This window comes from Platalea leucorodia (genome assembly GCF_965183815.1).
Source record: "Platalea leucorodia genome assembly, chromosome: 5".
Classification (NCBI taxonomy): domain Eukaryota; kingdom Metazoa; phylum Chordata; class Aves; order Pelecaniformes; family Threskiornithidae; genus Platalea; species Platalea leucorodia.
In genome coordinates this window covers 49551945-49565477 of record NC_138827.1, presented here as the reverse complement: position 1 = coordinate 49565477, position 13533 = coordinate 49551945, and the positions used below count along the sequence as shown (strand labels likewise).

Genomic DNA, 13533 nt, shown 5'->3' with positions numbered 1-13533 from the left:
CAGGGAAGTGGTTGAGTCTCCATCCCTGGAGGTATTTAAAGAACGTATAGATGTGGTGCTCGAGGACATGGTATAGATGTACTTGGCAGTGTTAGGTTAACGGTTGGACTCGATGATCTTAAGGGTCTTTTCCAACCTTGATGATTCTGTGATTCTATGATTCTATGAAATATTCACAAGACTGATAAGGAGGGATCATTTAAACACAACTTGTAAATAAAAACTGGCAGTGATTTGTGGCTTAACTACATACTTTCAAAATGAGTTTCCAGGTGAACTGCAGGGTTTTGAAAGCAGCCTGGTGAGCATGCTGTAAAAGCGGATGGATTTATTAAAAAAAAAAACAAAAAAACCCCACAAGATTTAATGTCATTTAATCTAGCTTGTAAATTAAGAGCCCAGAATGCTGGTAAAGGGAATGAAGGTTTGAGGGTGGCATATAGAGAAATCCCCTATAGATGGTATGCCAGCAGTTGCTCCCTGAGAGGGTGGTGACCATCTGTGGGGTTTCTCACAGGTTAAGCCCCGTTTGCAGCCCGGGTGCCGGGCAGAGACAGCAGGGATGAGAGTGGCGGTGGTGGGCGCGGGCGTCAGTGGGCTGACGGCCACCAAGTGCTGCCTGGATGAGGGGCTGGAGCCCACCTGCTTTGAGCAGAGCCAGGACATCGGGGGGCTCTGGCGCTACATGGTGAGCTGGCAGCGCCTGTCCCTTCCCGCAGGATCTGCAGCTTTGCAGGCTGGGGAGCGGGTCAAGCTGAGCTCCAGCGGGTGGGGAAGGGGTGCAAGAGCTTGCTGGGTGCTGAGCTCTCCTAGCTGTGCTCCCCGAGATCAGAGGAAGGGGAGCAGGGGAAGGGTCTCAACCCCGGGGTGCAGGGCTGATGCACTCCGGGGTGCTACGCCAGGAGCATGTTGAGGCTGGCTGGCCAAGCCTCTACCCGTTGGTCATCAGCAACACCTCGAAGGAGATGTCAGCGTTCTCCGACTTTCCCTACCCTGAGGTCTTCCCGCTGTTCCTGCCCAATGCCCAGCTCCTGGACTACCTCTGGCGCTGTGCTGAGCACTTTGGCCTGCAGGACCACATCAAGTTTGGGGTGAGCGATGGGTGCCCCAGCACTGCCCCGCTCCCTGTCCACACTGGGCACCGATGGTGACTCCGCTTGGCTTCCATGCTTCAGACCACTGTTGTCAGCATCCAGAAACACCCCGACTTTGCCACCACAGGCCAGTAGGATGTGGTTATGGAGGTGGATGGGAAGCAGACATCGCACGTCTTCGTTGCCGTTATGGTTTGCAGCAGCAATTTCTCTGAGCTGTCCCTCCCCCTGCACTGTTTTCCCAGTACAGTATGTGGCTGCCTGCAGTTACCTGCTTCCAGGGGCTGGAGGGAGAAGAAGGATTAGCGGTTCCTCAGGGAAAATGCTTCCTTCCTTTTCTTGCTTCTGCTTTTCAAATCTCCTGTCATGAACAGCAATATGTCCTTGTGCTTCGGCAGCCTTGTTTTTGCAGGCGCTGGTCACTTCAGAGCAAACTTCCAAGGCAGGGTGTTTTAGCATCGGAGAAACTGTCCACACAGTATGAAAGACAGGACAAGGTCTTCTCAGTGAAGCTCCATCACCTTTGACAGGGCTGTATTCATCATTGCTGTGATGAATCTCCCCAGTTGTCAGCATAGAGAGGGTTGCCTTGTTGTCAGCATTATCAACTGCTTCTGAAGCCACTTGTGGGACAGGAGGTCTGCAGGCTTTTCTGAACCTCTGCATCCCCATCTTGTAGAGGCTGAATCCCAAGACTGCACGAGCAGAGCTCTTGCACGACTGTCTTCCAAGTCCCACCCAACATGTGTTCCTGCTCACTGCTGTGCAGGTATGTGTAAGACCCCATTTTGGAGAGGAAGCACCAAGTCTGCATGCGTGGGATGGACGGCTGGACCTCCCCAAGTCCCTAGTGGCCACTGATTGCGCTTCCTTGCTCTTGCCATCTGGATTGTTTCTATGACAGTTCTCCCAACAAAAACTACAAATGTTCAAGTAATTAAAAGCTTTGTTTCTTTTTCCCCAAGGTATCGAGAGGTTTCAAGGCCAATACTTTCACAGCCGGCAGTACAAGCATCCCAACATGTTTCAGGGGAAGCGTGTCCTCATGGCCGGCATGGGCAATTTGGGAGTGGACATCGCAGTGGAGGTCAGCCGCATAGCTGTGAAGGTGTCACCACCCAGCCACCACAGGGGTGTGGGGAGGGTGACACTGGGGCCAATAGCTCAGTTTGCCATCACTGCAGGGAGAGAAAGCTGGGTTGTCCAAACCATATTTCTGAACCTGCATTTCTTGGTCAAAAACCTACCCTGCAAGCAAACTGGTTGTTCAATCCTGTTTCACCACCATCACCAGCTGCCGGGAGGTCTTAAAGATGCTGTTGCTGCTTTTTCATTGCATAGCTGTCTGTGCTGTGCCCCTCTGGTGTTACTTTAGAAAAGCAAAGCAGAAAATTCATCACCCAAATCGTTGATTCTCAGCTCTCTCCCAGTTGATGGTTTGCACCAGTCGAAGCGCCTAGATGCTCAGCCGTGTGTTTGACCACAGCTACCCATGGGACGTGGTTTTCAACACTCACCTTATGAGCTTGATCAGAAACAGCCTTCCTGGACCCCTTTCATGGGGGTTGATTAACTACAGGGTGAACCAGTGGTTCAAGTATGAAACTATGGCCTTCAACCAGACAAAAGGTACTTCTTGGTGGCTCCCATCCCATGCAGTGTCACATGGTTTGTGCTGCGGGCAGGGCCAGACCTCCAGCCATCAACATCAACCAATGCAGCAAACAGCACCCAGACTGGGGTGACCTCCAGCAGGGAGTTTGTAGCCCAGCAGGAGAAGATAAGCAGTAGCCCCCTTAGGTGGTGCAAAATGGAGCATGCTGGAAAAGCCCAGGAAGGACCAGAGGAGTTTTCCTCATGAGGCTTCCTGGGAAAAGAGGAGGAGGGAGGCTTAAAGCATGGATCAGCTCTGAAAAGAGAAGGTTTAAAGAGTAATTTAAAGAGTCACTCAGGCCATGGAAAAGGGTGACATTGCTGCAAGGGTGAAACATGTCAGTGTTTGGAGGGGGGACGTAAGGCTGTTTGCTCAGAGCAAATGACAGCAGCAGGTCGTGGGGCTGGAGGGTCCAGGGGAAGGAGGAGCAGGGTCACTGGCAGGGCTTCTTCATGGTCTCCAATGCTCAGAGACCCTCTGCTCTCCACAGCTGCCTGGTGCACGAGCCCGTGCTGAACGATGACCTTCCAAGCTACATCCGGATGGGGAGGATCACCATAAAGCCAAGCGTGAAGGAGTTCAAGGACCGCTCAGTTGTCTTCCACAATTGCCCTGAGGAGGAGCCCATCGATATTGTCGTCTTCTGCACAGGCTATAATGTCTCCTTCCCATTCCTAGAAGAAGCAGATGTCAAGCTGGGAAACAAGTATGCGTCCCTCTATAAATACGTGTTCCCAACCCACCTGCAGAGGCCCACCCTAGCTGTCCTTGGGCTGATTAAGCCATTAGGAGCTATCATGCTCGTGACAGAGATGCAAGCACACTGGGTGACCCATGTCTTCAAAGGTAGGAAAGCTAACGTGAGCTCTCCTGTGTACCAAAACGCAGTTCAAACTGGACTCATCTTGCCCCCTCCATGCACCAAGAGGGATTTCAGTCCTTGGGGACCCCGAAGCTCACTTCAAAGTTGATGAGGGAGCATTTCCAGGTCTCAGACTTCCCAAGTTATTTCACTTCAGCTGAGCTACAGCAACATGAGTGCATGATTGGTCCAAGCTACATGCAAGTTCATGACATCTACCTTAAATCACTTTTTTTTTTTCCCATTAAGCTGATGCTTTTAAGCTAATGCTTTGTACCTCGTCTGCTGCAAGCTGCAAGCATGCACTCTGTTCCTTACTGATTCAGCTGATGTCCAGTCCTGTACCTGAGCCTGCAAACCACAGTCTAAACTAGGTTGTTCAAGACAGTATTTTCACTCTAAAATATTTTAGAAGTCAGAGCACAGAGATGGATACGTAAACCTGGATGCACAGGTAAGAGTTGTCTTTAAGATACTGTGGTGGATCCACCCTGGCAGAATTCACTGCTCTTTAAGGGACAGAGTGGTTTGTCCACCATGATTACCAGAGAAGAGCCCCATTGCCCCACAAGAGGAATTATTTGTAATTATTGGGGTGAGGAAAGAAACCTACTGGCATATATTTTTTTTTAATAAAAATAATAATAACAACCTCCCACTGGGCTGGTGTGGAGGGCTGCATCAAGGCTCCTTGACAGAGCTGGGGTTTCTCTTTAGGATGATGCTCTCTGGGGCTTGCATGGCCTGTCTCACCCCACGTCATCTGCCTGTGCCCCAACAGCACAAATCTGTAAGAGCAGGAAAAAGTGCAGGCGAATTCATACCACTGTGGAGGGCTGGTCTCTGGCAAGTTGCCACTGCTGAGCTAAATCCAGCGATGAGGCTTTTCTGCCCTCCCAGGGAAGGGTTTTTCCCAAGTTTTGCTTTGCTGAATGAGTTCCCAAGTCCCCCCAGGAGTTAAACTCTGCAGGACACTCTCCTCTTTTCTAGGCTTGTGTCAGTTGCCTCCTCAGTCTGTCATGGAGAAGGAAGTAAATGAGAAGAAGAAAAACCAAGTGCGAAGGTAAGCCAGTCTCCGGAGCCCCAAAGGTTTTTCAGTGGATTGAAAAGCCCCTGAAGTTTGGGGGGGCAGCAACACAGCTCACACTCTGCAGCTGCTGCCTGCACGTATAGTGGAGGCAAGGGGGATGCCCAGATCCAGCCACCCCTTTATTCACTTGCACTGAGCCAACGTAACCTTTGATTTGACGCTGATATTTTGCCTGTTGATGACAGGAAGAAATTAATTCAGGGTAATCAAAACTAAAGCTTGCTTGGGAGTTGGAGAAGTGTGTCAGGGTCCCCAGAGACTGAGAGATAAAATGGCAGAGAAATGGTAATAAATGCAAAGTAATTCAGCAGGTAATTCAGCAAGTAATTCAAAAATAGCCAGCCTGAGGTGTACGTACAAATTGTCTCACCTCTCAGCACAGGGATCTGAATCACTGTGAACAGCTGTCTCAGCACAGCGGCACAGTTCATGGCCAGGCAAAAGGTCAAATCAGAAGCTAAGAATTATTAGGAAAAGAATGAGATAAAACCAGGAAACTAAGTGATATATTAATCCATGATTCGTCTAGATTGCTGTAGTAGAAAAAGTACAGAGGAGTGAGATACAGAATTGCACAGAACAATTGCTGTATAATACAAGGGTAAACAGCCGAAGGTGGGACATGAAGTGGTGAATTCTGCAGGGAAGGTGAACTGGAATCAATTCTTAATTCACCACATCTTTTTGCAATACTCAGTGGAAATGAATGTGAGGGAAACTAAGGGGAAATGAATGTGAGGAAAACTGCAGAGAGCAAAGGGAAACTAGTTAAAAAAACCAAAACAAAACTGGTTTGACAAAGTCTTTTAGAAAAGGTCTGCCAAAGTGAAGAGAGGAGGTCCAGATACAACTTGTGGGTGATGAAGTGAAGGAGCAACAGACGCACGTGAGAAAGGTGTCTATCAGAGCCAGCATCACTTTCCGTGTGCTGTGTCACGGACAGGATTCAGGCCCAGACAGACCCTGGTTCCCACTGCACATATGCCCAGTCCTTTCCTAAAAGGAACCCAGTTGCATTCACATGTAATAACAATTACAGATGCAGAGCATCTGACCTCCAGTTCCTCTCAGCCCCAGTGGCACCAATCCTTCTCCCACTTCTTTTTCTTCTCCAATTCATTAAGGTTAGGTCTGTCCTTTGACGAAGTCCTCAAAACCGATTGCCTGGTCTACACGGGCACGCTCACCCCCTTCATCAGCGCCAAGCCCAACGTGCTGGGGCTGCTCTGCAGAGACCCCCGGCTGGCCCTCACCATATTCTTCAGCCCCTGCACCCCCGACCAGTAGCGGCTGGGGGGCCCCGGGTGCTGGGAGGGGGCAAGCCGGGCCATTCTCCCCCAGTGGGACCAGATCCTGAAGCCCACGAGAACTCGAGCCCCCACCAGCTCTTCCAGTGCCTGCCCTTCTCTCCTGACTGTGGTGGGGTTTCTCCTGCTTCTGGCTGCCCTGGTTGTTGGTTTCCATTAGGTTTGAGAGCCTGTTTAGGTTTTTTCTTGTCCTTGGGGATGTTATCTCGGGCCAGACAGTTCCACAGAGTGCCACAAGACAGGGAGAAAGGGATTTCAGCAGATCACAACGAATTTAAAACTAACCAGCAGCGCAAAACTCCCTCTGCTCCAGCTCACCCCCAAGCACAGCTTTGTAGACCTGATTAGCTGGGGATGGCAGCTTCCCCCCCAGCATGTATTACCCCTCTGCTGCTCTCCTGCCTGCTGCTGTGAGCAGAGCAAGGCTGTGTGACACGGCCATGCCTGGACCACACTGGCCAGGATGCAGCGAGGACAAGATTAGCAAAAATGGCTTTGGGTGTCACAGATGGAAAGGAGAACAGGTGTCCAGCCCTGCCCCAAATCACCCAGGAATTGGGGTCTTTAGTCCAGCAAGGGATTATCTAAGCTGGGTATGCAGGTCAGGCTGTCCCTTCTTTCAACCTTAAACCCTATGACCCAAAAATCCTAGTTTGGGTTGAATCGGTGCATCTTTCCAGTGAAAGGGCCCTTGCTGCAGTGGTTTGTCACCCCTGAGCCCCGTGGGGCTGAGTGCTCCCAGCTCCGCTTCCCTGCGCTCCCCACCACTGGACAATCCCAGGGCTTCGTTTTGTGCATGGAGACTTTCAATCAATAAAACTTCATCGGCTGTGGTGGAAGAGTGCTGCAGGCTGCTGCCTCGTCATCTCCCTGTGTGCGTGGGAAGAGCTGGGGGTCCTGTGCCTGGGCTGGGGCCATGCCAGCAGGTGCCATGGGCAACCCACAAGCCTGGGGCTGCAAGGGCTTTCAAAAATTAGGCTGCACTCTGCACTGTGTCCCCCATCCTTGCTGTCTGCAGGCAAAGGGAGTGTGTTTTGCTGATTTCCCGGGGATGCCAAGTGAGCGCCTGCCCAGTGCAGGCAGCACATGGCGGGGACGGATCAGGACAACACCAAGCTGCTGCCGGGGCTGGGGCAGTGGCGAGCTGCAGCGTGGGAGTCCTCGCAAGCCCGGCCTCCTTGGGATTGCGGCCCGGATTTTCACCCGGCACTGCCACGGGGCAGTTGAGAACTTTCTGCCAATGTGTTTAAGCATTAAGAGTAGGAGAGCATGGGTGTAAAGGTCAGTGGTGCAAGAGCGGTGACGAGCTGCCCAGACTTCAGCCTTTCCTTTAAATAGGTGGCTAGAGAAACTCGAAGCAAAGTTCAGCCGAAGCCTGAGCAGTGAAGGCACAGCACTGCCCTGCAAGGTTTGCTCCTCACTTCTCTCCAGCTGGGTTTTGCAGGCTTTAAAAGCGGGCAGCCAGCTCTCCGGGGTTTTGGCGTTCACCGCCAGCTTCACCCCGCTGCTGGCGGGGGGCGAGGGGGTGTTGCGGGGACCCTCTGGAGCAAAGCCGTCTGTAGGCAGCGCTGGAAAAGAGGGCTGACTTTAGCACCCCAGGCATGTCGCTACCCTTTCCCAAAGCCAAGAGAGGCTCCGGAAACGGGGGGGCGGGCGAGCGTTGGTATGTCCTGCCCTGTTCCTGCAGATCAAGGAGTGACTCAAGCTGGGCTTTTGGATGCAGAGGGGGTTTTTTTGCGCCTCCCTCATTTTTTCCTGGCTTTCTGCATTTTCCTCCAGTTTCTGTTTATGTTAACTTACTTTTTGACACAAAGCGGGTACAAAAAAAAGTTTTAAATTACTCTTTCTTCAGACTTTGCAGCAGGAGTGTGTGTTATCTAATCAAAGTTCACGTGGATTCATTTTTTCCTAGTTTCTTTGCTTTCCAGTCAAGCTCGGTGCAGCTCAGTTTACACACCCCAAGCTTTGAGTTCCTCCCATTTATACCCTGCGTTTCCTGGGTTTCTTACCTTTTGTATATTCTGTAATCCCAGCCGCACTTTCACGGTGCTGTCTAACTTCTGAATTGTTGTGCTGTGCTCCTGCTCAGTCAGGCATCACTTTTTTTTTTTCTAAAAAGCCTTTTTGTTTTCAAGAGAATGCCCTTTAATGGGAAATTAGAAAGTAAAATATGAAAATGAGCCAGTTTAACTGAAATTGTTTCTTGAAAAGGTTTCAGGAAGATCACTTTGTGCAGGCAGAAGCAGACAGCTGCAAGCCCCTTCCCCTTCTTTGCATGCTCTGGTTTTGGCCAGGAAAGCAAATAAATAGAAGCAGCAGTGGAGTGAGGTTTAAAAGTGCCTCCTTTTCCCCTGCCTGCAGAAGGGGAATCGCTGGGCCCTAGTGTGGGCTTAGAACAGCAGGAAGGGTAATGAGCAGCATCTGTCTGTAACGCTCGAGTCAGGAACTGGCGATGGCTTTCTCCAAGGACAGTTTTCCTCCATGGACACCTGCAGCCGGAGAAGACCAGGGGTGTTTTGCTGTGGGTGGGAAGAAGGGGTTAGTGTTTCTGCTAATCCCTGGGCTATTTTATTTCCAGTTTCTCGCACGCCGGCCCGTCGCCTGCTGCAGGACAGCATGGTCCGGCGCGTGGCCGTTATTGGGGCTGGGGCTGGCGGGCTGGCCTCCATCAAGTGCTGCCTGGACGAGGGGCTGGAGCCTACCTGCTTTGAGAGGAGTGAGGACATCGGGGGGCTCTGGCGCTACACGGTCAGTGGGCTCTGCCTGCGCGGGAAGGATTGTCCCTGTGTTTGTCCCCTCCCTTGGATGCCCTTTGCCTGGAGCAAATAGGAAAGGGTGGCCATGCCCTCAGGGACTGTCCCTGTCCCAGGCACAGGGCTCCCCCTGACTCCAAAGTGGAGAAGGATATGGAGGGAGCAGAAACCATGCTCCCAGGTGCTAGTTCTGGTTTATTCCTTGTACCCGAATACATGGAGGAAAAATACTCAAATACTTTGGGCGGAGAAAGTCCTTCCCCGCACACCTGCAAATGGCACCGCTGGCTTCACACAGGACTCCATGGACGGCGGGAGGGTCAGCGTGTACCGCTCGGTCATCACCAACACCTCCAAGGAGATGTCCTGCTTCAGCGACTTCCCCTGTCCAGAGGATTTTCCCAGTTTCCTACCCCACAGTCTCCTCCTGGAGTACTTTCGGATGTACGCTCAGCACTTTGACCTCCTGCGGCACATACGCTTCAAGGTGAGCAGGGAGACAAACGTCACGGGGAGAAGAGCCATCAGTGGCTGCAGATACCAGTGCATCACCCAAGTGGGATGGGACAATGCCAGGTGCAATCCTGCGAGGACCACATGCCTTTTGCATCCTGAACACAGCCTTTTTTGCTCCATGTTTTAAATTAGGCTGCTCAAACATGGGTTGCCTGGTGCATCCCCCTGCAACACAGTCACCAGGGGAAAGGTGCAGGGTGGGATTTAACAGCTTCAGAGGTGACATGCAGCTCCCTGGCGACCCAGCCTGCCCTTGGCAGTCCCAGGTCTTTGCAGGCAGGTCCTCTCTGAAACATGGTGCAGTCCCTGACTGCTGTTTTGTTGGGCTTTGGTGCAAGACAACAGCTCTCAGCGTGAAAAAGCGCCCAGATTTCACCACCTCGGGCCAGTGGGATGTCGTCACCGAGACCAACGGTGTCCAGGAGTCACACATCTTCGATGCCGTCATGGTTTGTACCGGCCATTACCAGGAGCCCCACTTACCATTGGCTTCTTTCCCAGGTAAACCCTGCCTCGGCAGCGAGGTGGGCTGGGGCTGCCCCCCAGGGCTTCACCCAGCACCCATGGGTCCCTCAGTTGCATTTTCTTCTGCAAGCCTGTCTGCTTCACGAAGCCCCCATTCTGGGGCAGGAGGGATCCTCACCACGTGGGAATGGTGGGAGGCATTCCTGGGAATGGGAAAAACACCTCGTAAAGATGCAGCCAGGCTCTTGCCTGAGAATTTGCAAAGCAGGACCTAGCCGAGGAGGTGGAGGAGGGTGGCATCACCCAGGGAGCTGAGACCTCCATGGCTTCTCAGTTGCCAGCAGAGGTGGGAGGTGGAGGGTCAGGGGCTGCAGAGGGTCTAGGCATGAGGCTGGGGCAAGCAAACGTATCTGGCAGTAGGAGATGCTCCCTGCTCTCTGCCTAGGTATTGACACTCGCTTCAAAGGCCAGTACCTCCACAGCCAGGAATACAAAGACGTGGAAGCTTTCCGGGGAAAGCGGGTCCTTGTGGTTGGCATTGGCAACACCGGCGGTGACCTCTCCGTGGAGCTGAGCCGCGTGGCTGCAAAGGTACAGCTCCGTGGTGGTGCTGAGCCTGGCCAGCAGCCACGGGAGCCAGTAGCTTGGGGTATACACAGAAAGCTTTGCCCACTGGGTTTTTCAATAAATACCACTTCAAATTGAGGGCAATTGAAGAAGCTCTGCAGTTCCTGGAGAGTTTGGGCCACCTGAGGAGTGGCCGTTCAGCAGCTGTGGGAACTTTGCAGAAGCCACCACGAGCTGTTCAGTTCATCCAGATGCCATCTCCTTCCCTTGGGATAACCCTCTCAGCTCCTACGTGCAAGAGCTGGGATTTGCAATTCAGGGCAAAGCTGGCAATGAGATGTCAGGGCAGGAGTCTGAGACCTGCCTTCTCCTCCAGGTGTTCCTCAGCGCCAGGAGAAACACGTGGGTGTTCAGCCGGGTCTCGGACCAAGGCTTCCCCTTCGACATGGTCAACACCACCCGCTTCAACCACTTTCTGGACTGGCTTCTCCCATCAGCCCTCACGAAGAGGACCAGGCTTCGGAAGTTCAATTCGTGGTTTAACCACGAGAACTATGGCTTGGCTTCCACCAAAAGGTGTTTTTTCTGAGTATTTTGTTGGTTGGTCAGGGGATTTTAATGGCGTGAAATGCTCAGTTTTTAATTTCAGGGGATATTTGTGGAATAGCAAACCATTGGAGGGGAACTCTGGCCACAAAAGACATTTCAGGTCCCTCCCTGATGTTAACGCTGGTGTCCTCTTTTCCACTTGCAAGCTCCAACTTTAAGATAATTATCAACGAAGAGCTGCCGTTTTGCCTCCTCTCTGGGACCATTGTGTTGAAGCCAAACGTGAAGGAGTTCACCGAAAACTCTGCTGTTTTTGAAGATGGGACAACTGAAGAAAACATTGATGTGGTGCTCTTTGCCACGGGCTACATCTTCCCATTTCCCTTCCTCAAAGAGTCGGTTCGCAGCCTCTTCAGTGATAATCGCGACCTCTATAAACGTATCTTCCCTCCCCAGCTGGAAAAGCCAACGTTGGCCATCATCGGCTTAGTCCAGCTGACCGGCTCTGTGATGGTGGGAGCAGAAATGCAGGCTCGCTGGGTGACAGGGATCTTTGCAGGTGGGAGATGGGGTGCAGGGATGGGGGGATCTACTGGGGTGGGAGGTTTGGGGCAGCCTGACCTGCTCTCCACAGAGCCTAGGGCATATTTCAGCTCCTGCTGCAGTGCCCGTGGTGGCCATGGGTATTAGTAGCACCGTAGCCTCTGCCCCCCAAACGCATCCCCATATTCCTGCTGCTCCACGCACACTGCCGTAACCAGCAAGCATAAACGCTCTCAGTAAAGGGGCTGGGAGCATGGGAAGGAGGTGAACTTTTCAGCTTAAGGTGCTGCTGGAGGTCTCTGGTTTCTCTGTTCTCAGGCTGGAACAAGCTCCCTCCCACCAGCAGGATGATGGCTGATGTTTTGAAGCAGAAGCCTCCAGTCAAAAGGTGCATGATGCTCCTGCGCTCAGGGTGCAATGGGTGCTGTGTGCCAGGATAACCCCAGGGAAAGGGGGGCCCTATGGTAGTCATGGGAGGGACCCGCCTAGGACACCCAACTCTTCTTGGATGCATTTATTCCCTCACCACTCATAGCGAAGTGGGGAAATGCTGTTGTGGCTCCTTCATGGATGACAGATCAAGACACCAAGGGCGGAGTGCTCTGGAGCAGCTTACAGCAAGACCCAGGACCTGCAGGTCCCTTCTGCAAGGCCTCCAAGCCATGCCCTCATTCCCAGCATGTCATGATGGAGGTTTGGTTTCCTCCAGACTAAGGCTGCCATCTCGTGGCTTCTCCCTCCCAAATCCAGGCAGCGCAGAGCACTAGGGTCAGGGCCAAGCCGCATCCAGAAACCCCACTGGAGCCAGGCAATGCAGGTGGGGGGCATCTGGTGGCAGTTTTTGACAGGTCAAGATGAGTATTAGGCAAGGCTGGAACTTGTCCGTAGTGTACATGGGAGCTAACGTCCCGCCTTGTTGGCATTGGTATTTTAGAGGAGGTTGAGATGTGTCCTCAAGGCTGGGGACGGGTGATGGTAGATGTGCTTCCTTGCAGCAGCTTTTGGGAGCAAGGAGGGGACCTTGGGCTGGGAGGTGTGCAGGCTGGGTTAGGTCTGCCAGCAAGGAAGAGCTGGCTCATAGGACACTGATGAAAATCTGGAACAAAACAGAGCCACAAGGATTGTCACCAAGAGCCCCAGCGACTGCAGACACAATGCTGTTACACAGAAATATGGGACTCCGAGGTGAAACGGAGCTCAATTCAAGGGTGTTCCAAATTTGCTGAAGCAGACTGAGCACACATCCTCCCTCTTGCGAGGGAGATGAGGCCTCAGGCAGAAAAATCCTGGAGGTCCTTCCCAGCATGGGAAGCTTTCTGCATCTCCCAGTTTTTCCCAGTCCCCTTGGCAGTCTTATCTGAGAATGTCTACTCCTCTACCTCTCAAAACTGGCCAAATCCACACCTGTGAACCTTGGGGAAGGACATAGTGTGGGTATTTGTAGCGTTACAATGATGGCAGTATTATGCTAGAAACATTTTTGAGGCCACAACTAGGTTGCAGAGACAAAACAAGCTTCTTGCTACTGCCTGCCCCAGGTAACTGCTGGGGACGAACCCCACAGAGGCTCTTTTGTTGCCTTTAGGTTTATTTGGGGCTGAAGGAGCTCAGCCCCAGAGACCCGGGCTTGGCTGATGTCTGAGCCCAGAGCTTTTGCTTTCCGTGGAGCTGGGAACTGGGATGGGATGATGCTCTTTGATTTTGTTTCTTTTATGTCCCATTGAAGGAATCCATCTGAGAGGGAGAACTTGAAAATAAGTTTTATCAGCTACACCGATGAAATTGCTTCGTGTGCTGGCGTAAAGCCCAACGTGCTGAAGCTCCTGCTGACAGACCCGCGGCTGGCCCTGGCCATCTTCTTCGGCCCCTGCAGCCCCTACCAGTACCGACTGGTGGGACGGGGGAAGTGGAGCGGGGCCAGAGACGCCATCCTGACTCAGTGGCAGCGGACGCTGAAGCCCTTGAGAACTCGGGTAGTGGATGACTCTTCCGACGGCTCCGACAGCTGGCGCTGGATGTGCCTCGTGGCTCTGCCAGTCGTGGCTCTCACAGCGGGTTTCCTCCTATCTAAACACCCCCTGCCAGGCTGGAGCTCCTGGGCACATCCCCAGCTGTAGAAGAAACCTGGTGAGA

General features: G+C 52.6%; 2 protein-coding genes across 2 annotated transcripts; both read left to right on the top strand.

Moving 5' to 3' along the window:
• Positions 1–562: 562 nt before the first annotated feature.
• Positions 563–6167, top strand: FMO1 (flavin containing dimethylaniline monoxygenase 1; the record flags this gene model as incomplete). The annotated part of the gene is given in 12 exon segments (XM_082311418.1): positions 563–688; positions 903–1091; positions 1176–1226; positions 1230–1338; positions 2060–2202; positions 2525–2551; positions 2555–2692; positions 2698–2723; positions 3239–3594; positions 4601–4673; positions 5825–5984; positions 5988–6167. Coding segments are annotated over 12 exon segments (1578 nt in total).
• Positions 6168–8497: 2330 nt separating this feature from the next.
• On the top strand, positions 8498–13517 carry LOC309590651 (dimethylaniline monooxygenase [N-oxide-forming] 4-like; the record flags this gene model as incomplete). The annotated part of the gene is made up of 8 exons (XM_082312017.1): positions 8498–8755; positions 9059–9247; positions 9615–9777; positions 10187–10332; positions 10685–10884; positions 11064–11416; positions 11719–11788; positions 13127–13517. The coding sequence occupies exons 1-8, from the start codon at positions 8624–8626 to the stop codon at positions 13515–13517; spliced, it is 1644 nt and encodes a 547-aa protein (XP_082168143.1). The 5' UTR covers positions 8498–8623.
• Between the last annotated feature and the right edge of the window lie 16 nt (positions 13518–13533).